A 26,831-nucleotide genomic window follows, 5' to 3' on the forward strand; every position below is an offset into this window, starting at 1 on the left:
AAAACTGTTCTAGTATTAGGAAGATTAGGAAGGGGGCGAAGATAGAATGGTTTCCAGATAAATTTGGAGATCATAAACAGATTGGGGGCAGATACATAGGCTATTCAGATGGTGAGAAATGTACATTCTATGGAGTAACTCCACAAGAGGCGGGGAAACAGTGTGCTGCACTAGCTGAAGACAGTGAGTTTGGTACAGTGACAGTCCAAGTAAAGTGAATCACAGTAGTCCAGGTGGTATCCACCTCCCACAGAGAGAAGATGGAAGCAAGACTCAGAAGGTAGCAAAGAGAAACTACTTTTCAGGACCTGGAAAAGAAGCTGATGGAGACTTTAAAGACCAGGAGTGAGAGAGGGCGAATGAAAGATCAAGACTTTAAGATTATTCACAGTTTTCAGTGGGATCAGACAGAAACCATCACCAGCGTATAGACCATAGTGTGGTGGATCCAGTTCTAGAACTCTGGGAACCGTGTGGGGCAAAGGGGATAGGTTGACTGAGGTGCATTTAAATAGTTGTGTGCAGACTAGAGCCTAGGGGTTATTGCTGAAGAACATTAGAGACTGGGCAAAGTCCCATTATGGTAGGGGCATGGTAATTTACAGGAGGGCGTGAGGCACATTTGCAAGAGAATTGGTCAGATCATGAGCTGTAGAATCATATGAAGGCTACGACCGTGGGCTGAGGGGCATCAACAGCCGTGCATGCCTTTGCTGCACTAGAATCTGGTGGCGGAGATTGGGAAGAAGCAATCAGATTGAGGGTGTATATTGGCGGAGCTGTGCAAGGACCCCGTACTGAGGAAGCATAGGGTGCTTAGTACTGGACTAAGGACTACTGTAAGAGCTGGGAGCGACCCCTGCACAGGAGTAGCATAGGCTTCACTGTGTAGGAATGAGGGGCATTGACAGAGATGCCCCTGCCCCTTCTACTGGAGTAGTGCCCAGTGCTGCTGCACGGTAAATTGGCAGAGCAATCGATAGGTGCTGAGGAGCAGTATATGGTAAGCTATAGAGGATGGAAACACAGAGTCCATGCTCTGCAGGGCGCTATACTGTGGTAGCGCAGGGTGATGCTGGATGGAGGTGCATCAGCAGAGCTCTGATTGCCCCCATCTACTGGAGGTAAACTGGGCTCTGTTCAGGGCAGAGGGGCTTTGGCGGAGCCGTCCACGGACCGGAGTACCGCTGTCGGTCGGACTGAGAAGCCGATGGCCAGGTTCAGTCTCTGGGCTCCAATTATCTTCTGTAATTACATTTCCTTTTATGCGAAGCACAATATCTAGCTGGCAAACGCTGGAATCAATTCTCCAGGCTGAGGATTCATTGCCCTTTTTTATTACGTTCAGACGGATCCGGCATTTAAATCTCGGCGGAGAAAAGTCAACAGATGCGCAGAGAGGAAGGCGGCGAGGCGTGATGTATCGACAGTCGTTAAAATCCATGTCTAACATTGTTAGGCGATAATAATTTTTCATGCATGAGAACCCTGCATGCCGCCTGCATCAGCGAAGGAAGCCGCGCGCAGAATACATTACACGGCGACGTCAAAGCAAACAAAGGGTTTAGATATCTATATATTAATTAGCCCCAGAAATAAAGGATCCGTCATCCAGTGGATTACTTTGCAGAACAAGTCCTGGTGGCATAAATGACTCATCCGAATGTAGACGATAAATATTCACGTATTTTACTGTAAATCTTATTGAACCCTTGATCGAGCTACCAATAAATTAAATTGTCACAAAGACGAACAAGAAGAATCGTTCAGAGCGTGGAATTAAGTGGATGGTATAAAAGCATTCATCTGTCATTGTATTAAAGAGTCAGAATAAAAGACTTAACTACCAATGATTAAAGCGAAGATTCTAGAATTAAGGGCCAGATGTACGAAAATTCTGGTTGCAAAAGTTCTTTTTAATGTGCTCGGGTTTTTTATAGCAATTGGAGCTGTTTTAGAAGTAAAAAAAAGTGTGTATCCATTTTGAAAAACGTTTGTGTATTATTTTAAGGTTCAAATCATAGAATTGCTAAGGTGGGGGTCCCTAACATCCAGTAGTGATTCAATGGGTGTTCACAGATGACACAAGGTTAAGAACCCCTGAACTAGAGGAATAAATAATTCCTCACTGCATTATCATGGATTTAGTTGGGAGGAGGCTGGTGAACAGCAGCCTCCTCTAAACTCCATTGAAGACAGCCTGGCTCTTATGATCAGTGAGTGAGAGGCAAGATGTTTCACCTGCAAGGCCCGAGAACATCACTTAGATTGTATTAAGAGCAAAGTGACCATGCCTGGTAATGAGGAGAGGAAGAGCTGGTGCCCACTGGGGAAGGCCGAAATGCAGGCTCCATGGGACCACCATGTCTGAGCAGCAGCACCTCTGTTTTAGATCGACTGAGGCAAGGCCAGCTAAGCCCTAGCCACTCCTGGATCAGACAAAAGCATACAAGCCGTGCAAGGTGGTGGCTTCCCGGATCCCATGTGACATGCCAAATGCCCTCGGCGCACTTGTGATGGGAGCAACTGAGTCGGTCTAAGGTCAATGAGAACCACCGAGGGGTGGAGCGATTGGGTACAATGCGGACCCTGGAGCCAAACCACAGGAGGCATTTGTAGTCAATGACTAGATGATTAAATCTGAAAAACAGAAAATAACTTTAAACACACAAGTGTTACTCCCACCCAAACTATTCTGAAGGTCATCTAGAGTGACGGAGAAAAATAATGTGAATCCATCCATCTGATGTCATGCAGTGGCTATAGATGATCAGTGTACGGTACGGGAACTTGTGCTTCAAGGTGAGCAGTTCTTTAATATTCAAAGGGGTGTCTCGGTACTCCATTGCAGGAGTTGTTGCTTCGAATATGAGAACAGATTGGAGGAAATCCCGGATTTCATGATCTTTACCATGTTTGACTGACCAGAAATTGACCAGAAGTTAGTTGGCATTTCCGGGATCTGTCTCTTTTACCTTCGGTTATGAGGACATGTAGTGTGCCTGGAAGAGCCCAATTGCACAAACTGTTGCCACAGAAAATGCCGACAGCATGTGTTACTCTGTCTTTAGAAAAGAGGTCAGCGTTAGTGAATTGTTTTGCATTGTACTGTGTTGCACTGCAGCATTTGTAACGTAGATTCCTGCAGTGCTCAACCGGTCTTGTGCTGGTTATGGTGGTGTTTCACAGCGCCCCTTACCACAGAGCCCTGAAGATGATTTTTTTCTGCAAGCTTATTTTATTTTTTTTAAAAAGCTTAAAAACACTTATTCCTTGTCAGATACAGTTTGACTGCTAGTTAACACTGCTTCAAGGTCAATCAATTTTAAAACATTTTAGTTTCAAGACTTCTTCCTATTATATTACAAGTACTCGGTCTTCCTTCTGTTTTTTTTTTGCATATTTCATGCATGTTAGTTTGCTAACAGGCCTAGGCAATGTTTTTTATTTTTGTTTTGCAGGAAATGCATTAGAAAGATCTGGATTCAAGAGGACCTACAAAATGGATTCCCCAGCCATCATATCTGCATTGTGGAGTGCAATACCTGGGTTCTAGGATGACCCATCAGCTTCGTTGTGTCTCATAAAGTTTGATTCCTATGAGTCATAGTTCTTTCCAGTTACTGAAGGATTCATCTCCCAGTAGAATGCACCACTTCTCCAGGGATGAAGGAATCATCCATCAGTAGAGTGTATGGCTGATGTGAGTACATACAATAGTACAGCTTTATGAATTGCTCTAGTAACTTTTCTTGGCCACCATCAATAGGAGGGCTTTGTAGCATGGTATAGTTAAACCAAGTGTATTATGAGCAGTCCAAAGAAGTAGAAACAGTTCTGCTGAGTGAAGGTTATTTCTCAAAAGTGCAGCATTAACCACAATTCTCTGCTTAGCTATGGAAGATCAGCGTTGTTTGCCTGCATGCGGTTAGAAAGGTGAACGAGAGTAACAGGAATAGAACCCTTCCCTTTTTTTTTGAGCATGGTGGCTTCTGACATGACAGATGGGATCAACCTGGGAAAGTATTAATTTATTGGACCCAGCACCCTGAGCATTACTAGCGCCAGTATTCGGATGAATAGTCCCCAGGCAGCCAGCTTGTGAAATACCCCACAGATAGGCCTTTAATGATGGACTGGCCAAATTATATTTATTAAAGTCACTAAGGCATTGCTACATCCACCCTATATTTAATTAACTCTTTTGATTTGTGTTGACAGTTCCGAGATGTAGTGTGCCTACGAATATCAGAACACACCAGTAGCACTGATGCACTACCAGAAGACATCTTCCACAATGCACACCAAAGTACTCCAAACATAAACGATCTTCCACAAATAACACAGCCGCATCACTCCAATAGACAATCTCTCCTAACAGCAGAACAGCTGTACCACCAGACTTAGCAGCACAATTCTACTTCAAGACCATGCCTTTTTCCACAAGCTGCATTCTCAGGCCATGTATTAAATCTCAAAACAGGAATTAACACCGCAGCACTGAAAAATAATTTCCCACAACCAGCAATTATGCTAAATCTCAAAAACATTTAGCACAAGGAGCACAACTACATGGGATCAAAACATTTTTCATAGGGAAAATTACATTAAAACATAATAATAAGTCAGCAAGATCCCAATGCAGCTCTGCCCACAGACCCTACCACCTTCGACAAGTAGGCAGTGCCCTCGGATCACCCGAGCAAACCATTCCATCTTTACTGCATAGGATTAACACAGACTGTTGCCTTCTTTAAGCATCATGCCACACCACAGGACCAAAGAAACACTGGATACCTAGACATCTCCATTTTCAGACAAACCGAATCAACAGCACCATCTCTACTGGTCAGCAACTAGAGCACAGCAGCAAACTCATTAACTCATACAATGATCACACCTGAAGTGACAGCACAGCCACACTGCAAGACTACCCCCATCAGTAAACCACGCCATGCCATCGCCTACATCAGAACAACTGTACTACTACCCTACTCTTTCCTATCGTTCAAGCAACACAAACAGAACCAAGATAAGAATTCCACAAATGAATGGTGACAGAATAATGACTGCACTCAAAATTCCTATGGGGAGACTCCGAAAAGATATTCTATCAAAATTTGCAGTCCACATACAGTAACACACTACACCAGTGTTTCTTAACCTTTTGACTTCTGTGGGCCCCCACACTTAATCATTACTGGAACGCGGGGACCCCCACTGACCCGTTCTGGGAATCTGGGGACCCCACTGAGTCATTACTGGAAGCCGAGATGATTTGAATCACAAAACAATACACACACAAATGCATAAACAAGCATTCATCAAACAAATACACAAATGATTCCATTTTATATTTAATTCGCAATACATGTAAAAAAACTAAACCCTACATTTTAATTGGAAGGTTGGAGCTTTTCAAAGTTTAGCTGAGGCCGCTCCTCGTCCACACTTAAACTGCACCAGGGGCTCCCTCGCATCTCTTCACCCCCTGTGAGATTTCTCACGGTGGAGGACTTGGATTTCAGAAAAACACGCATGCAACAAAGTATCGAGATTGCTGCATTGAGGTTTGGTCATGAAAATCAAGTCAGAGACAATGAGGTAAGCCTGAGAAAATGACATATGACGACGAGGCTGCGATAACGTGGGAGAGTCAAATACAGACATAGTAACAGAGAGACAAAAGTAGCAGCTAGAACCATGGATGGACTGGTCGCCAGCAATCACTCTCTCTCTCCGTTACATGACGAGACAGAAGTTGAAGAAATAGCAGAGACTGAAGCCAGCGATCAGAAGAGTGTGCAAAAAATACGTAAGTGTACTGAAGTGCAGTACACAGAGTGACAATATCAGAGCACCAAACCCCGGCACGGTGGTGCAACAAGAGCATGTGCAGTTAATAATGAATATCAGTGAACCCAGCCATTGGCTCAAGTACTGCAGTTTCCAACAGCGCTCACATTCAACAGCACAGTTAACTGGAGGGCATTGACCTGAAAAGTGTTAGTACGACGTGTGCAGGTGCCTATCGAGTCCAATCCACCCTGACTGAAGAATGACACATTACAGCACATTGCCACCACCTCTGATTAATGACTGCCGCACCACGTTTCCTACCCGGTGTGCCACACGTACAGGCGTCCGCAGAAATTTTTTCAGGGGGGGGCAAAATGTTAACATATCCCCCTGTTTTTCTGACTGCTTTCTCCATTCTCTTGCGTTTGTCCCGTTTTTTTATTGCTTCCTCCTTTCATTTTTCCGAGTATTTTCTCATACTTTTGCCTTATTTTTACTGCTTTTTCCTTCCTTTCCACTCCCTCGTTTTTCTGACTGCTTTCACCTGCATTTGTAATTTTTTTACTGCTTTTTCCTTAGTCTCCCCCATTGTTCTGACTGTTTTTTCCTGCTTCTGCATTGTTTTTTTACTGCATTTTCCTTCCTCACCCCTCCCCCCCATTGTTCTGACTCTTTCTGCCCTGATTTTTACCCTCCTCTCCTAAAAGTCTCCTGTTTTCCACCACATTTCAGAAATTCAACAAAACCAGGCAGGGCTTGCCGTAAAACATACAGGCTGTCAAAAAGCCCTAAAACTTCAAGTTTTAAATAGTTTTAAATTAATCTATTGTTATATCTGAACACAAAGCGCAGGACAGAGAGGCTGCTTCTCTCTCTGAACTCTCTCTGTCTGACTGGAGAGGAGCTTGCGCAATGTGCACTTGCTGGGGGCCGGTCAGAGTTGGACCATGATTGGTCCAGCTCTCAATTTGCATCATGTCAGGCAATTAGTAGGTGATGTGGTAATCCGCTATCATTGGTAGCGCTCAGCTACCCAATGACACTGCTAGCTGTCTCGCCTGTCTGCAATGCCACCGGAGCCTCCTGATGGCTGTCCCATGTGATTGGTAGCTGAGCGCTATGCTAAATGTCATTTGTAGTACCATAGCGCTCAGTTACCAATGACATGAGTCATGGGAAGAAATATTAACTAAACAAGCATTGGCATAGCCAATAGGTCTCGCCTTTGGGACCTTATAATAGTTTAGCTATGCAACCGTTGATGTTATTGCACCCAGGATATTGTGCTGGATAACTAAACACATAAAATCCCAAAGGTGAGACCTGTTGGCTTTGCCAATGCTTGTTATATGTTTGTTTCCATTCAAGCAGGAGTCCCACAGGACAACATGCGGCAACCATGCTGACTCCTGTGGGAGGAGGAGGGATAGGGTAGGGGTAGTGCAAGCACATGGCAGAGAGAGCAAGGAGGAGGGTGGGAGAAAAATCACAAGTTAGACAGCTTAAGGAGCCAAACAAAAAGATGGTAAAGAGGCTTGCTCCATGGGAGGGACAAACACAATGTTGACAAGCTGGGCATGAAAAGCCATCAAATAAGAAGTAGACAATTGAGTGACAGTGAGGTCAACAAATGGTAAGCAGTGGGTCCCACTGCAAGCACCTGTATTTTCTTGGTAAGTCCAAAATATGTATTTTGCAACTGCACTGTTTGGTAGGCTCAACCTAAAAGAGTGGTTGAAATGTAGCAAAAGATTATGGCTGTGCTACCGGATTCGAGACAGAGTCCAGTTCAGATGCTTCTCTGCTTCTTTTTGTAGTAGCGCTGCATACTTCACTTCTGCAGTTTCTAAGCGGTGTACATAACAGATGCCACTATGTCACATTTTATGTCCGTTCATTTACCGATCTCGGAAGGAAGGTCGAGGTGCCCTGGCAGATTTCACCTTGCAGACTCCAGAATACCACAATGTTCTAGGCACTCTAAAAATTAACAAACTATACGATGAAAACGGAAACTACTCACTTTGGGCCGTTCCGAGTTCACCTGTAAAATTTTTTTTTCAAATATAAAAGTTTATTTTTCACTGACAAATCGGCTGTGTTGTTTCAGACAACGAGGAATCGCCTGGGGTAGCTGTGTTTCCATCCACATGAGCAGGGAGTGAACTTAAACAGGGCCTGTGCGACAGGGGCTTTCTCCACTTTGCTTCACAAAACTCTCTGATGGGGCCGACTCAAGAGCTCTCTTTGGCAGTGAGGTCAGAGTGGTCCATTGTACACACCTCAATAAAATAGCCTTCAAATTTAGACTACCAGCACACACGTGCCATTATATGCCTGGAGGAAGTTACAATAAATCTGTTCAATTTTATAGAATACCCTTGAAGTGCCACCCTGAGCTCCGTGGGTATAATACGAAGTGCCCAGGTTGTGTCATCCAAAGGACATTTAATGTCATTATATGATCATCTAAAGTGCCAATCCAAACATGACCAACATTTCTGATAGCTGCACCAGTATGACCCGCACCAGACCAGAGATCCAGGGGGGGGCAAGCGCCCCTCCTTGCCCCTCCCTGCGGACGCCCATGCATCACACAACAGTGTCTCCCACTGGTTAGACATCACAGGGCTCTGCCTTAAACAAGCATCACCGCTGCACCATCATAGAACATTGTCCCATGCTGGCACTACAACTGCATCAACACAGCTCAAGGCTCCCATAGACACCAAAACTGCTGCTACAACACATACCTCCCAAAACCACCACAACTGCATCAACACAGCTCAAGGCTCCCATAGACACCAAAACTGCTGCTACAACACATACCTCCCAAAACCACCACAACTGCATCAACACAGCTCAAGGCTCCCATAGACACCAAAACTGCTGCTACAACACATACCTCCCAAAACCACCACAACTACATCAACACAGCTCAAGGCTCCCATAGACACCAAAACTGCTGCTACAACACATACCGCCCATAACCACCACAACTGCATCAACACAGCTCAAGGCTCCCATAGACACCAAAACTGCTGCTACAACCCATACCTCCCATAACCACCACAACTGCATCAACACAGCTCAAGGCTCCCATAGACACCAAAACTGCTGCTACAACACATACCTCCCAAAACCACCACAACTGCATCAACACAGCTCAAGGCTCCCATAGACACCAAAACTGCTGCTACAACACATACCTCCCATAACCACCACAACTGCATCAACACAGCTCAAGGCTCCCATAGACACCAAAACTGCTGCTACAACACATACCTCCCATAACCACCACAACTGCATCAACACAGCTCAAGGCTCCCATAGACACCAAAACTGCTGCTACAACACATACCTCCCATAACCACCACAACTGCATCAACACAGCTCAAGGCTCCCATAGACACCAAAACTGCTGCTACAACACATACCTCCCATAACCACCACAACTGCATCAACACAGCTCAAGGCTCCCATAGACACCAAAACTGCTGCTACAACACATACCTCCCATAACCACCACAACTGCATCAACACAGCTCAAGGCTCCCATAGACACCAAAACTGCTGCTACAACACATACCTCCCATAACCACCACAACTGCATCAACACAGCTCAAGGCGCCCATAGACACCAAAACTGCTGCTACAACACATACCTCCCATAACCACCACAACTGCATCAACACAGCTCAAGGCTCCCATAGACACCAAAACTGCTGCTACAACACATACCTCCCATAACCACCACAACTGCATCAACACAGCTCAAGGCTCCCATAGACACCAAAACTGCTGCTACAACACATACCTCCCATAACCACCACAACTGCATCAACACAGCTCAAGGCTCCCATAGACACCAAAACTGCTGCTACAACACATACCTCCCATAACCACCACAACTGCATCAACACAGCTCAAGGCGCCCATAGACACCAAAACTGCTGCTACAACACATACCTCCCATAACCACCACAACTGCATCAACACAGCTCAAGGCTCCCATAGACACCAAAACTGCTGCTACAACACATACCTCCCATAACCACCACAACTGCATCAACACAGCTCAAGGCGCCCATAGACACCAAAACTGCTGCTACAACACATACCTCCCATAACCACCACAACTGCATCAACACAGCTCAAGGCTCCCATAGACACCAAAACTGCTGCTACAACACATACCTCCCATAACCACCACAACTGCATCAACACAGCTCAAGGCGCCCATAGACACCAAAACTGCTGCTACAACACATACCTCCCATAACCACCACAACTGCATCAACAGAGCAAACAATCACTTCCATCACATCACTAGGACTTTCACTGTACCATCACGGTACCTTGCACCCACCTCTCTCCTCCACAGGCACCTTCACTGGATGAGCAGAGTGTGCAGCTGCCAGCAGGCACAGCTGCAGCACTATCACAGCACAGTGGCCCGTGAAGTTACTCCAGCTGCTCCTCCCAGGAGTGAGGGTGTGCTACCTGCGCCACCACTGCACAGCACCCATCACAGGAAGCATAAATGTACCTTCACTGCAAGCTGCATCCAAGAGCACGCTGAGGCTGCTGCTGGTAAACAGCAGGCTGCTTCCTATCGGCAGCAGGCAGCACAGCCACAGCAGGCAGCTTCCCATAAGCAGCAGGCAGCACAGTTACAGCATGCTGCTTCACAAAGGCAGCACAGACACAGCAGGCCACTTCCCATTGGACGAAGGCAGCACAGTCACAGCAGGCCGCTTCCCACAGGCAGCACAGTCACAGCAGGCTGCTTCCCACAGGCAGCACAGTCACAGCAGGCTGCTTCCCATAGGAAGCAGGCAGCATAGCCATATCAGGCTGCTTCCATAGGTAGCAGGCAGCACTGGCGCAGTAGGCTGCTTCCCATCGGCAGCAGCACAGTCACAGCACGCTGCTTCTCATAGGCAGCAGCACGGGCACAGCAGGCCGCTTCCCACAGGCAGCACAGCCACAGCACGCTGCTTCTCATAGGCAGCAGGCAGCACAGTCACAGCAGGTTGCTTCCATGGGTAGCAGGCAGCACTGGCGCAGTAGGCTGCTTCCCATCGGCAGCAGCACAGTCACAGCACGCTGCTTCTCATAGGCAGCAGCACGGGCACAGCAGGCCGCTTCCGACAGGCAGGACAGTCACAGCACGCTGCTGCCCATAGGCAGCAGGCAGCACAGTCACAGCACGCTGCTTCCCATCGGCAGCAGCAGAGTCGCAGCACGCTGCTTCCCATAGGCAGCACATGCCAGCGCGCTGCAGGCGCCAAAGCAGGGCACCAGTCCTCAGGCAGGGGAGCGGTGTTCTCGCGCACCTGTCACGCGCACATGCACTCACTGCGACTTCCGGTGCAGGCCTCCCCTGTTCTTCCAGCTGCTGGGAGCAGCGGACATTTCTATTATAGTTTCCGAGCCCCAAGCATGGGACGGGGCAGGGTGGTACTAATTACCGGGAATGAGACACGGCCCGCACTCATTCATAAATCCATCTCCGGGGAGCCGTGACTTCACAGTGCAGGAATGTAGCACTCCGTAAACCACAGCAGGGCTGACCGGGGCCTGCAGGTGGCTGCAGATTGTATCAGAGAGGGGAAGGGCGCGAGGCTGGCACCGACCCGGGGAGACGTCATTCTCATGGAGGGGGCAGGATGTCCCAAGACAGCATCGCACCCCAAGGGCTGGGATCTGTGTGGTACCAGCTCTGCAGTAAGGCCCAGCTGCTGATCTGTGCTGCACAAGCCAAGAGAATCACCCGTTTGGGCTAGCTCTGCTGTCTAACACTGGGGTATGAATTGTCTCATGAAGGGTAACCTTGATGTCCAATGGCCAAGGATGATTCATGTCACCTGAGAAACCTCGTCTCGAGCCCTAGTATTGGCTACTGGACAGCAGCACAGCAGCACGAGACCACTCATCTACGAGACCGAACAGCCCCGTGTGATCTGAGACACCTAAAGGGCACCAGTGCAGACCTGAAACCTGAAATCAATTCATGAAAGCTGGGTTTCGACTGTGTAATAATAAAAATATGTAATTTCAAGACACAGCAGGCTAGGAATGCTGGATGCAAAACCAGGTCTGACAGAAAATCACACTCATGCACGTGGGAGCCAGGGGGAGCTATGTAAAAGAGGTCTCATGCTGGGTACCACACGGTCACCCTAAGGGTAAGTCTGGCTTCCTGGAGGTTTATTTTATTCTAAGGCCAGAGGGTGTGTGTCACCTGAAGCCCCGCTTACCTGCGTACACCATGCACGTGTCCGATAGGCGTAAACTGATAGACAGGTCTGTTCTGTAGCGTGCCAAGTTTTGTCAATACTCGAAACTCTCCTGGTAAAGCGCTAGGGGCACTGGCCTACTGTGTGTATGTGTGTGTTTTTCTCTCTGCTGGTTGAGGTTATAAAAAGGGTAACTTTTTATTCTTCTAGGAGAGCAATTTTGCAAATAGGGGGTACGTAATTACGTAGTTGGTGGAGTAGAAAAGAACTGCGGTAAACTCGAGAATGGTACGCCCCCTAAGCATGAGATACTTATGTTGCACACTGATAGCTCACCGAGGAGAGAAGTGGGCTAGAACAGCTAATACAACACTAATAGGAAACAGTCTACGGAAAAAGAAAGGTTGCACTGCATGGGGACGAATCATCAGGGGTGAGAACATCTGAATGGGAACATGTTACAAGTCAAAAAACATCAAATCCTAGCATTTTTGCACCACTGCTGGATGGATTTATTAGGGGATTTGTAAAGTGTTGCTCAAACCCGGCAGATATAGGTCAATGGAAGATAGAACTCGAACAGCCGAAGCTTACACAAAGACAGAGCCAGGACATGGATACAATGAAAAGTAATTCGTAAAGTCTTTAGCATCTGTGTCCCTGGAGGGATGGCGCTGTTGTCTAAAGTTTAAGTGCATTTGATTGTTCCAACTTGGGGGGAGGGGGGTGGGGGTACATGGTGCTGAAGCATGAGGATCAGGTGAATGCAAAGTTTGTGTTTCTTTGCATACAGAAGTTTACGAATTTCTCGAGTGCTTTTGTCCTGCGGCGAGGTTGCAAATATTGATAACTTTGTGAAGTTTTTCTCTAGGTAACTCCCGTTCAAATGTTCGGGATTACTATATTAGAATGTCCTGGTGCACATTTACCCATCACCTGGCTTTCGATAATGCCAGGATGCTGGAATACTGCGGTGCTCAGAGTCAGAACCATAGGATGCCATTTAAAATGGGCACCTGCTTAGGAAAATCAGAGTTACCACACCTGACTCCCATACTAATTGCACACTATTGGGCCATTCCCCACCCAGACGTTTCACTGGCTTCCATCTGGTGAATGTTCAGGTGGGATACACCACGAGGGTGTTATTGCACGAGTTACATTTCTCTGGAAGTTTGTAGTTGAAGTGCTATTTTCTGATGAAAGTTATTGCAGAGGAAAGATGGACACTAACTTTTTATGCTAAAAATATCTTCTGAAGAACTATTTATGTATCAGTAGCAGGCTTTAGGCAATAAATAATTGCAAACGACACGATTTCCGTGCAGATATTCCGAAGGCAAAAACTTTGCAAACTTCGGAAAGTTTGCCACTTTTCAAATAATGCATGATTGTCGGACAGCTGCTGTCCAAGGCCTACTGACCATCCTAGTCTAACCTTGATTTGTAGCCCAGAGAGGGTGCGGACGCGTCTTCTTACCCCTTCCTGTGCAGAAAATGTCTCCCCTGTTGAGCCCCTCTGGATACACGGGTGTTCGGGCTTGGCTGGCTCAGCCGTCAGGGGAGCGGGTACCTTGTTGTGCAGAAGCCGAGAGTGTTTCCCCCTGGTGTATGAAGTCTTCTTTTGAAAGGGGTCTGGGCGCCCCTGCCCTCCCCTCAACCGCCCCCCCCTCTACCCCTTCGAAAGGTGAAACCCTGCCCACGGGGCGCGCGCCAGCCCTCCGCGAGGGTCAGGCTTCCTGATGATAGCACCCCTCTCTGCCGCGTAATTAATGGTCTCAATTAAAGATTCCCGCCAACAAGCTCTTCCTTTCTCACAATCCATCACTCCCCGGGGAAGGAAATCAAAATGATGGGTGGGGAGAAAGGGAGGGGGGGTTGTAGGGGGGGGGGGGGGGACAGTGAAGAGTAATTCTGCAGCCCGCCCTGAAACTTTTATAGTGGATTTTGGGGCTTTTATTGAAACATCGATCAAGATCTTTCCCAAGCAAATACCACACAAGTGATGCTCTTCTGTTAACAAACCCCCACCTCGGGGCGGGGGGAGCATAGAAATCTCGGACCCCCTAAACTCACAGATCGGATTTATTACCTGTCTGGGAGGGGGAGGGGGGTGGTGTCGGGGGCAGGTCTCAAAGTTCACTCGGATTGTGTCGTTTTTTTTCTCACAAACGTTTCTAAAGTGTCCACACAAAAAAGATTCCTCCTGAAGGACAAAGGCAGAAGTTATAAAAAAATAAACAAAAACACTTAGCTTGTGTTTTATGAAAAAAATTGTGTTGTCCTGTTCTCATATGCAGCTTTTAGAAATTAAGCAGCTACGACTGCTCCAAAAAATAGAGCGCACGGTGTCCCACAGTGACGTCACAGCCATGCAACAACATACTAAGACAGGACCCCGCTCACTAACCTAACTACTGCCAAGAAAGGAGCTCTCTGCAGCATCAGAAGCGAAGGGCGTCTTTGGTGCGAATTTTTGCCCTGTGTCCAGACTCCAGCGAGGTCGCGCCGCTGGTGGGAGCTCTCCTGTGGTCGGCGGAGTGCCTACCAGCTCCCAGCGAGCGCTGACCCCATCATCATTGGCTGCCTGCACCGGGGGACTGCGAGGACCAGAAGCCTTTGCTTCTTCCACCTGGTGCCTCTTCCCCCGGCGGTAACGCCCCCTATCTGCCGCCTTTAACTTTTCGCGACACCCGCTCCGCGGGTGCCGCTCACTAACCTAACTACTGCCAAGAAAGGAGCTCTCTGCAGCATCAGAAGCGAAGGGCGTCTTTGGTGCGAATTTTTGCCCTGTGTCCAGACTCCAGCGAGGTCGCGCCGCTGGTGGGAGCTCTCCTGTGGTCGACGGAGTGCCTACCAGCTCCCAGCGAGCGCTTGACCCCATCATCATTGGCTGCCTGCACCGGGGGACTGCGAGGACCAGAAGCCTTTGCTTCTTCCACCTGGTGCCTCTTCCCCTGGCGGTAACGCCCCCTATCTGCCGCCTTTAACTTTTCGCGACACCCGCTCCGCGGGTGCCGCTCACTAACCTAACTACTGCCAAGAAAGGAGCTCTCTGCAGCATCAGAAGCGAAGGGCGTCTTTGGTGCGAATTTTTGCCCTGTGTCCAGACTCCAGCGAGGTCGCGCCGCTGGTGGGAGCTCTCCTGTGGTCGACGGAGTGCCTACCAGCTCCCAGCGAGCGCTGACCCCATCATCATTGGCTGCCTGCACCGGGGGACTGCGAGGACCAGAAGCCTTTGCTTCTTCCACCTGGTGCCTCTTCCCCCGGCGGTAACGCCCCCGTGCATAAATCTCCCTTTAAATTGAACTACATCACACGCAACGCGGGACGCGCGCGAGGAGAAGCGCGAGGCAAAGCCCGGGCCAAGGGCGGGCCCGTTTCAGACTGTGAGAGACTGGACTGGGCCACAGTATTTGTGTTTTTTTCACCCATTTGTAGATTTGTTCTGATAGAAATTGTGGGGTCTAACATCCCAGTCACCAGTCAACAGTGAGACCTGTCTGTTCGTGCCCTATCGTCTTTTTTTCTTACGTCTGAGACGCCTAGCGTCCGATCATGACTAGAGCCACTAGAAGCAAAAAGACAGATAAAACCACTGACATAACTGGACCCATTGACTTATTTCTAAATAAGGCCAATGCCGTCATTGATAATACCATCCAATTGATAGATCGACGGGTGTCTCACGAACTGGAGATTGCCAGAAAAAGATCGTCAATGGGCCCCTTGGCTTCAGCACAAACTCCAACTCATAAGGGTCCGATCATTCCCCTGTTGAATCAAGCAAGTGCACTAGTTCACACAGTTCCAAATACTGTGGACCTGTCAGCAACACAATTATCATTAGGATCTGATTCTGTGGAGGATCTGGAAAAAACACCGGACTTACAACTCCTACACAATCAAGACATGGCATTAGAACCCAACTCCATGGGGGATAGGGAGGGTGCCATACCTAAGAGGTTAACCAAGGGGTTGATTCCACATGAGATCACATCGGCTCCACCTAACGGTGTGAACCCTTGCAACCTGAATAAGAATAGTAACAACATTGTAGTGCTGCAAACCCCACCACCCACCAATAGTGTGATCTCTAACATGCCCCCACAGAACACTACGCCACTGGGGAACTTAGATACACTAGGTGCAGTAGGCGGTATACACAAACCATGCACCACATGTGTGACACTACATGACTTTCTTACAAATAGCATGGGGGAACTGTTAAAATACCATCTGAAACCCCTGGAAAAAAGTATAAGGATAATCGAAAAACAACTTGCTAAATTAAATACTCCTGCATTTACTCAGAAGTCATTGAGCACCCTAGATACGGGGGAGGGGAAAACCAAACAGCCAAGTAAACCGGCTAAACCGGTTAAACCGGCTCAACCACCTACTTTACCAGCTGTGTGTCCAAAGCCCCGTGCACAAGATAAAGAAGGAAACACCCAGACTACTAAAAGCGTCAAACAAAACTCACAAAATACCCCCAAACCCCAAATTGTAGAGGGGAAGGGCCAATCCGATATCACCAGCGATAATGCGCAACCCACCCCAGCCCTAGTGGCTTTAAATACTCAGTTAGCCAATCTAAAGGAGACTTCACACAAATCACAAAAAACCCAGTCCCTCCAATCTCAGGGGAAACAGAGGACGGGCACTAGATTCAGGCGGCCGTTTCACCTCCCACCTGAGGCTACCCCGTACACTGTTGTCCTAACAGGGGTGTCAGAACTGCCAGATGGCTCGGATGAGCCCCCGTGGTCACTAAGAAACAAAGTTCTGCAATGGCTTAGTCAAAATAGACCTATACAGCCATCGCATCTTAGCAGAATAAACTCAGTCAGAAGAGTGTTTTGGATTGGGGACACGAAAAAAAGCCTACAGGGTGACTGTGTTATAGTCAATTGTGACGATCCTGCCATGGTTGACTATATCTCTTCTTGGCCAGCGCTCGAAAAAAGGGGGGGGGTGGACGTACAGCGTCTTTCCTTCTTTTATCCACCGTTAAATATTCCCAATTATGAGAATACAATTGGTTGGGATGACGTCCAAGACTGGCCTTGGACACAGGTGGGGTACACCAATAGAAGCAGAAATAGGAACAACAATAATTACTGGAATAGAGGCTGGGATTCTCGCCCCTGGTACCATAGTAGAGGCAACCCAAATCCTGATTATTGGGGGGGGTTCCCACAAGGAACAGATATGATTGCTTAGACATGGTCGATTGACCAATAAAGGTTACTACAGGGGTATCAGAAGTTCCAGCCCCCCAACTAAAGATCCATGATGTCTCTCCCCAGGTAGAAAACACTAATCCTGTGATGACAGAGATTACACTAGAGCATGACACGGGTGGTGGAAACTTGTCAGGCCAGCAGCTAATAGAAAAACCTAGTAAGCCATTGAAGGAGAGCGGACTTGAGTCCACAACCGAAACCACCAGCACGCATTCACTTCTGAGCACAGTAGACAAGACTAAGACTCAAATTGATAACGAGATTGAAGCCCCGCCCGCGGGCATTGTCTCACTAACCAGTCAGGAAGAATCCAGCCCAACCAATGAGGGGAAATGTTCGCTAAAAATAACATCATGGAACATTGCTGGGCTGGCTAAAAAAGTGCGGGACCAGCTATTCCTAACTTTTATGGAAAGGCAGGACATAATCTGCCTACAGGAGTGCTGGGACCTAGATGAGACCCATATCGAGGGTTTTAGCACTTTTTATGTTCCCTCGATCCAGGGCAACCGAGGCAGAGGCTCTGGGGGACTGTGTATTTTCACTTCTAACCTCTGTAACGTAGAACAGAGTATGCACGAGGCAAGCGGGCCAAAAGCAGGTGTAGGGAGCTCATTACAAGGCCTGTTTATTAAATCAAATGGGCGCTCCTTTTTCCTGATCAACCTTTATAATAACGTGCCAAAAGTTGAGGTTAAAACCTTAATAGTGGAACTGGACTCACTGCTAAAGAGAGGTGGGCAGGCGGCAGACTGCTTACTTATAGCAGGGGATTTTAATTGTCACCTATGTCCCTATAGTCAAACAAAAAACGGTGGCATTTTTGACTTAAAAGGGGATCCTACTACGCACTTCGAACACTCCTTAGGGGGCAACTTGTTAAATCAATTCATGCATGAATGGGATTTGGCCTTTACAAATGAACTTTGTCAGCCACCCGTAGCGTTTCAAACAACTTTTTTTGGCCATGGGGCAGGCACTGTAATTGACTTTATTTTAGTCTCTAACAGGAATCAAGGCTGGGTGGGGGGTTTTGATACGGAGGGTCTAGCAATAAGCGACCATTTTCCTATCAGCACTTCCCTTAGTCTAGGGAAATCGGGGACCCAAAAAATAAGTACTATGAATATACTGCATGGTCGTTCAGTGGCGCTGGCCAGAAAAAATGGCTACGCCATTAAATGGGCAAAAATTGAACCCACAAACTTTCTGAAAGATTTATGCCCACATGCATCAAGCACTTTTGCATTCGCAAACGGTGCGATTCCTTAAAATCGGCCGTTTGCGAATGCAAAAGTGCTTTTTCAGATGCATCATCATTTCTGAATGGAATTCGCTGATTTTGCGACTTTCCAGAATGCGAATGCATTTAAGGAATCGCAAATTTGCGATTCCTTAAATGCAATGCATCATTCAGAAATGAAATTGCGAGAACAAGGTTTGGAAGTGCAAATTACCACGAGGTTGAACCTCGTGGTAAATTGCGAAAAATGTTTACAATGTACAAATTTACATTTTAAACGATGTCATGTTACAGACACACATGTCCTTAGGACATGTGTGTGTGAAACATCCATTTCAAATTACATTTCGGGGGTGCAGGGGGGGGTCCTTTGGACCCCCCCCTGCACCCATGAAATTTTCTAAGTGCCATTCGCAATTTCCATTGATTCCTATGGGCCTTTTGGCCCATAGGAATCAATGGGAATTGCAAATTCGCAATTTTGAACTCACAAAAATATTTGCGAGTCGGTAAAAATTGCGAATTTTACCGACTCGGAAATATTTTGCACTTTCCATGATGCATCCCGTTTTGCGAATCCATATTTGCGATTCGGTAAAATTCGCAAATTTGGAAACGCAAAACGGGAGTTTGATGCATGTGGGCATAAGTGCAGAAAGAATCTAGACAATTTACCACCTGTTTGGAACCAAGCACCAACCCCGAGCTAATAATACAGGCGTATGATGGGATTAAAGCCACAATAAACGCCAAGTTAACCAAAAAATTAAAGGTAGGGGATGACACGAGATTACATGGCTGGTTCAATCGAGCCTGTACTAATGCACACAAAGTCCTGTTACAGGCTTTAAAGACCGTCCCTAGGGATAGCGGCCGAGTTAAGGAGGCTAGACAAGCTTACAAGCTGACCCTCCTAACCAGAAAGAAAGAACTCAAAAACGCAGCTTGGGAAGCCCTGATAAAGGCAAGCGCCCTAAGGGACAACACGTCGTTCTGGAAAGAAATTAATGCCCCCTTCTTCCTGGATAGGAAGGTAGACTCCTTGGAAATAGGCATATCGGAAGACGTCTGGGTCAATCATTTTACCTCCCTCTATAAGAAAGAATCACTTGCTCTGATCCCACAAGATGAGATGGATGCGGGGCGAGAGGTTCCTTCACAGTCTCAGGGAAATTTCCCACTAAAAATAATGTTTACCCCTGCAGACCTGGAACAAGCGATCTCCCAGAGCGCAAGTTTAAAGGCCCCGGGGCCTGATGGAGTCCCCATTGATTTGTTTAAAGGGAACGTAGATCTTTGGGCCCCCTTACTAGCAAATGTACTGAATGCTTACACTAAACTAGGTTTTCCCAACACATGGAATGAGGCGATAGTCATCCCAATATTTAAAAAAGGGGACCGACAAGACCCAAAATGTTACCGCCCCATTTCCCTGTTAGACAATCTAATGAAGGTAGCAGGCAGGGTGCTGCTAACCAAATTACAAACCTGGTCCAAGAGCAATGGGATACTTTCAAAATTCCAATACGGTTTTAAGTCGGGTTTGGGAACCATAGAGCAGGGTCTAAACCTGTCCCTCATAATGAATAAATACATTGGATCAAAAAAAGGGAACCTGTTCCTAACATTCGTTGACCTAACCTCGGCGTTCGATTGTTTGGATCATGGAATGCTGTGGAAAACCCTGACCACAATGGGGATAGATAAAAACATCTTAAGTTTTATTCAGGAATTGTATAGAGATGCAGGCGCCACGGTGAGATTTGGCAAAAATGGCGAGCAAACTAGAAAATTCCCAATAGCAAAGGGTGTCCGCCAAGGCTGCATACTTGCGCCATTTTTATTCAACCTGTATATCAACGAGGTAGCAGCTTTCTTGAATGATCTGGAGGTGGACTACCCCAAGATAAATGGTCTCGCAGTCCCACTATTGTTATACGCTGATGATGTGGTGATTATGGCCCGCACTCAGCGGGGACTCCAAAAGGCACTAATGGGCTTTGCAACCTTCATGAGCTCTAGAGGCCTAAAAATAAACGTGGGGAAAACTTTCACGATGTCATGTACCACCAGAAAAACAGCTCCTGACTGCAAAACCTTTGTTAATGATTCAAAGATAGCAATGTCTAAAACCTTTTCTTATTTGGGTATTATTTTTAACAATAGGGGGACATGGTCTACAGCGATTACCTCCCGGAATTTGGCCTTTGCCCGCTCAATAGGGGCGGTCAAGCAATTTGCTAAAAAACTTGGCGGGAAACCGGTAGACACACTACTTAAGATTTATGCAGCAAAATGTGTGTCTACAGCTGTCTATGGGGCGGGGATTTGGGGACTTGCAGATAGCTCTGAAATCCAAAGGGTGGAGAATGCTTTCCTGAGGTATCTTTTAGGAGTCCCGCGTTCCACATCTACTACCATCTGCCACAATGAACTTGACAGATCCCATATTAGTGATCTGATAAAGATAGCGCCAGTCATGTTGTGGCACAAGATCTGGACATGCGAGGACACGACCTTCAATAGGGAAGTAATTCATGATTGCCTGCAGCAAGCTAACGGCGCTAAACAGCCATGGCTGGCCTATGTTAAAAAACTTCTGAATTCCATCGGCCAACCAGAATTCTTTTCAAACCCAACCTCATGTGCCCAAATCTCAAAAAAAGCATTAAAAGAGACATGCCTTGGTCTATTGGAGGAGAGGAGATATTATCTAGATGGGAATAAGTCTACCATTATAGCCCATCGCCAGATCCTCCATGATCATGGCCTTCATCCTTATTTGGCGCCAAATTTTTCATGTTATCACAGAATGCTTTTAGCACGATTGAGGACGGATTCCTTTTTCAGGCTAATAACGTTCCCTGTCCCAAATGATTGGTCTGTGAAACTGATAAAATGTCCGTGTGATGGAGTAGCCACCCAGTCTAATATACATTGTATCCTTTTCTGCAAGTATTATCAGTGGGGGAGGACAAAACACCTGTTGCCACTACTAAAGCTGTGGGGTTTGAGAAGTTGTAAAGCAGCCCTCCATAGATTGTATTTGCTCCAAGATGAGCTCACTATTGGAGTGGTGATAAAATTTTTGTCGTTCATTATAAAATGTAGAGGATCCATGAGAAGCGATTAGAAGGCTGAGGGTTTGTAGGAGTATTATTCTGTGCCTAATAACACCACATAATACATAAATATGCTATATTTACCTCAACCTCTTTATCAAGTTAATGAATTCACTTTTGTACCAAACGTTTTTATGAAAAGATTTTATGGCTTTTAAGACTAGATTAATTGATTGACAAGCGTAACGAATAGGAATTTGTTGCAGTGATTTCCTTTTTAATACTTAAGTGTCTAATGTTTGTGTTTTTGATTGTATTTTGTAATGTTTGCTTATATGGTGTTTGTCAAATACCGAATAAAGCTATCTTTGAATTTGAATTTGAAGACAGGACCCCATATCGGGCAGCGATGACACCACCTGAGCTTTTATCTCTAGAAGCAGAATCCATTACCTCACTGATGACGTCACCAGCACCATCAAACTGCCATCCTCCGAAAGAGAGCACACTTGGCATGCGCAGGACCCCGCCAGGAACTACCAGCCTTTGAGGTAGACCCGACTGTGGCTGCAAAATAAGACACTGTCCTGTGGAAACAAGCAAAATATCACAGTTTGAGATACCAAAAACACAAATACGGTCTCATAACTTCACCAGCGGCGTGTACAGGGCCGGATTCAGACCTTTAGAGGCCCTAAGCACTTCAAATAATTTGATGCCACATATTTATCTAATTCAAAATGTAAACAAAAATAAACTGTAAAATAAAATTGTATTATTCGAAATGAAACAAAACTTACATTAAGATGGAAAATAATGTTTCTTTTTGTATACTTCCGCTCTGTTTCTAGGTTCAGCTGCACCATTTGCAGGCTTGCACCACATGATCCATGATGAATCTGTCGACGCAAAGTTTCTGTAGTTGTGGTACCCCCTTCCCTTGATGCCATAAGCACCTGGTTGTTTTGTTTAATGGTCAATCCAGCCCTGAGCTTGTTTCACCACCAACCTAAGAAACAGGCCACGTCACCGGTGACCAGAGAGGATGTAGCTTTACTGCTTGATTGACCGACCTCGAAGCTGGGGAGGGAACCGGCCGGGTTCGAGTCTCGGCAACGACCCTCAACATCCTGCGATTCTGGGAAAATAACTTAATCTCCCCCGCCTAACAAAAATGAATGTGTCTTGTGTAACGAAACTGGTGCTCATGTAAAGCGCTCTGATACCGGATATCTTCGGGTCTAGTTTGCGCTATAAAAAAAAGCCCTACAGATCCACTTATGTTTTTTTTTAAGTCAGGTTTCAATCCAAACCGACATGCAGTATATTTTCATTTTCATGGCACACTTTAACAATGTATTATGTATGTATGTAGAGGCTTTCCTATAACGCAAAGCTGGATATAAAGCAATGTAGCTCAGGCTAGTTGCACGTATCATTGGCCTGTGACACAATTATGTGGATACTCTGAAATACAGAAGAGAGATTGCTGCAAACCCCCAAATCGCCTGAATTTGGAGATGAAAGCAAATGTAGAGATAACAAATGAACACTACCTGGTTTCTCTCAGACTATAATATGCCGCTTTAGAACGTGTGCTGGGGCTATGAGAGACTAGCATGACATTTCACCAGGGACAATGACATCCTCTTCCATGCTGGGCCCCACAAAGTCTTATTGGAATGGTACCTCTGCCTCTTCCCACCTCCGACAAGTGTTAGCTCCCAAAAACATTTGCTTCCATGCTCTTGTTGCCCATCACTGCACCTGGGGATTCACAGCTTATCGAGTAGCGACTATAACAGCAGTGGAGCAAAGACTGGGTTTTTGTACCTCTTACTCTCTCTAACTCGCTGAATAAAGCCTCCTGCCAGGGCTGTTGGTGTTGGGTGCTGTGTTAATAAGGGAAGTCATCCTTATGGCTCACTTGATCTTGAACTGCTGTGGCTCAGCATCTTCATAGCAGCTGGTAACAGCAGCGGGAGCATTCTGCACCAATGACTTTGTTAATTCATGGGTGACTGCCTGCAACTCTACATTCAGACTGGTATGCCAATAAGTTTTAGGAAGCAGTATTTCACATACATCCACCGCCGGCCAGAGCCTTCTACTAGATCTGTAATATTGAGGAAAAGATACAGCAGTATCAAAGGCGTGACTACATGAGCTCCCCATGGGCCAGGAAGCGAGCTGGCTAGTTGGGCTGAGATGCAAGGTTTGCCTCCGAACCATCTTTGACTTCGAATTATTTCATACAATAGATATGAATATCCAGCCAAAGACATCACTTGAAAATAAATAAAACTTTAACGGAGACACTAACATTATAGTAAAATATGTTTAAGGAGACTGGCGACAGCCTGAACACAGACTTATTCAAAATGAATTAAGGACAACTTAGTCCCTTGCTACATGATTCTCTGACGTTGTAATGCAAGACATAGGAGTTTTATTTGTAATTCAAGTTCAGGACTTGAGAAGCCCCAAATATGGGAATTGTTTTGAGCTCTTCAACTATATATGAGGGCTTTACTGGAAGAGCTGTGCTGGGTCCCTAGTGAGTTGCTCTTGGTGCTGAAGTGGTTTAGAAGTATGTCCAATTCCATAGTCCAGATATAGATGAGGCACATCACGTTCAACCCATCGTACTGTGCAACCTCCTATTCCACCAAGTGTATTAAGGCGTAGCTTGCTTCAGGTTTGTGGTTCTTTCAAAATTCCCTATTTTATCGAGGGCAGTTCCCAACATATTATTAATTCCAAATTATTTAATTTCCAAGACCATAATCATCTGCGCATTACCCCAACGTCACCCAGCAGGCTCCCCTCGAAGAGGAACCAGGGTTGACTTTTCCGATTTCATGCAGATCCCAGATGCCTTACCATATGCCTCTAGCATCTGCATAAACCAATCTGCCATCCATCTGGGATACAGCTTAAAGGGATAGGAAATCCTCAATCCCCTCCCTCCATTGGAATCCCTACAATAGGCCATCTCTCCCCATCCAATCCGCCAACAGATTCATCTCTAAAGGAAAAAGAAAAAGGGAGAGGGGGCATCCTCCTCTCTTGATATTGATAAGGGGGGATATCTCGGACCTTTTCAATTGGACGATAGTAGAAATTAAAGGAGGCCAGACTTTAAGGCACAGAAGGACCTGTTGCCACAGGAAGGCATAATCCAAAGACCCAAGTGCCCAATGTACAAAGCCATTTTGCAGTCTCATAGCCTTCAAATCGTTAATAGGAGGGTTTTACAACAACATCTCTATTTTTAATCCACTAAACCCAATTTGCGATTCAGTCTTGTATTTGAATTGTAAAATGGCTTTAGAAAGGGATAACAGATCACTATTTGGAAGGGGCATATTCAGGGCCTCTCTTTCAAATAGCAATTCATTATGGTATGTATCAATGTTTTACATCTGTAATCCGGGAGCAAAACATTAAAGACTTGCCGTCTCCCGAGCTGTGAAGGTGGCATTCACAAAAATTGACACCATTTTAAATTCATCTGTTCTTAGTTTCTCATCTGTAACACAGATCCATGTTTTTTTTTCTAGTGGTGTTGTTCCTCCGGGCTAACCAATGGAGTAACTTGCCAGTTTAGTCCCTCATTATATAGAGTATAGTCTGAGATGCTATCCATGTCAGTCATGCCTGTATCTAGGGAGAGTTGTTAAAGTAATTCTCTCGAGACATCTAACTGCAGAAGAAGTGAGAATTCGTTAGGGAGGAATATTTAATCTCTAGTTTAATAATATTGATTTCCAGTTAACATTTCAGCCTTTTTTGTTTATTTTTAAAATCAAGGTGTCCTATTGTCCTTCCCCTAATCATGGATTTGAAAACCTTCTATAAAATATGAATAGGCAAAACAGAGATGGTGCTGAGCGCAAAGTATGATTGAATTTGAATCTAAGGTGGTCTGTGAATTCAATATTTGTTAGCCAGCTGTAAGGTTGAAAGTTTGGAGTCACTGAAAAAGTCAGAATGGTGAATGGCTGAGAAAAATGCATGTGTCCTACAATGTTTGGTCAATGATTAAATGTTAAGCCTTCTGAGGGCTCTTAGTTATAATGCTCTGTAGCCTAAATTTTCCGACATAGTTCTTTCATCCTCGGGGACTTTCAAGGTAGCTCACAATTTAATCTTTTTTAGGCCAATCAGTGTATACACACGTTAGTACTTGACTTTGCAGTGTGCAAACATTGATATCTACAAGTAGAAACAGAGTAACTGCAACCCTCGGAAATCTAATTTCTAGACACATGTGTTTCTTGATGCTATCCTTCATCAGTAGAGATAAAACCGAAATTCATCTGGGTTTGCTGAGAAAGCTAGAGATTCACAGCACCAACCTGCACCAACTTTGGTGAAACACTTCAGCAAAAATTTAAATAAGCACTGAAACTGAACTGCATTTACCATGCTGCTAAAGGGTGAACTATGCTGGGAGGTAAAGTACTGGGATCTATGACGTTACAACGCAGGCTATTACAACGCCTGCTGTTACAACGCGTTTTTTACATCGCATACTATTACAACGCATAGTGCTTTTAGGCGCTGGATAGTGAATTATTTGATTTACTATTCCAACTCCAGTCCCCGTGGATAGTAGGGAAGGTGTTGGATAGTAAATTAAATATATTCCCTATCCTAGAGTGCCCCCCAGCGCAATGCGTTGTAATGGTTTGCGTTGTAATGGTTGCGATGTAATGGTAGTGCGTTGTAATGCTTGCGTTGTAAGTGATGTTTACCAAAGCACTGTGCTCCCACACCCCCTTCAGTTTAAAAAGGCTCCCATGAGCCACTGAGCTGATGAGCTCTTGGAGATGCACCTGCTCGCCAGGGAGTGGTACAGACACCTACGCGGATTGTGGCAGCTTTCTCAGCAACCCCAGATGATTTTCGTTTTTAGGTCTCCGCCTGCGAAAGACTGCGCACATGCGCAGTCGAGCTGGCGAAATTTAATGAGGTAGAGTATTTTTCACTAGCGAGGTTAAGCCCTGCCCCTCTTTTTCATTGGCTGGCGACACCGTTCATGCTAAACGGTGGCCAGCCATTGGAGAAGAGGTCCTAGTGACGTTCTTCTTTCTCTTTAAGCCCCGTCCTTTTCAGACTCGCTTACTTCGCTTACTGCTGGCGTAAATTGTTTCTTATCTTCTTTATGGGGCGAAACAGATGGCCTCATAAAGAAGATAAGGAACCTTTTACGTCAGTAGGAAGTCAGTGT

At 46.1% G+C, this 26,831-nt stretch overlaps 1 protein-coding gene across 2 annotated transcripts in view; it reads right to left on the reverse strand.

The window, feature by feature from the left end:
• STRA6 (signaling receptor and transporter of retinol STRA6) overlaps nucleotides 1-26,831 on the reverse strand; it is a 391,743-nt gene that overhangs the window by 276,098 nt on the left and 88,814 nt on the right. For both annotated transcript variants that reach the window (XM_086959278.1, XM_086959276.1), the window contains exon 2: nucleotides 22,049-22,182. In XM_086959278.1, the coding sequence (XP_086815404.1) occupies nucleotides 22,049-22,074 (26 nt within the window). In that variant the 5' untranslated portion in view covers nucleotides 22,075-22,182. The remainder of the gene's footprint in view (nucleotides 1-22,048; nucleotides 22,183-26,831) is intronic.

This window comes from Lissotriton vulgaris, chromosome 2_2, assembly GCF_964263255.1.
Source record: "Lissotriton vulgaris chromosome 2_2, aLisVul1.2, whole genome shotgun sequence".
Taxonomy (NCBI): Eukaryota; Metazoa; Chordata; class Amphibia; order Caudata; family Salamandridae; genus Lissotriton; species Lissotriton vulgaris.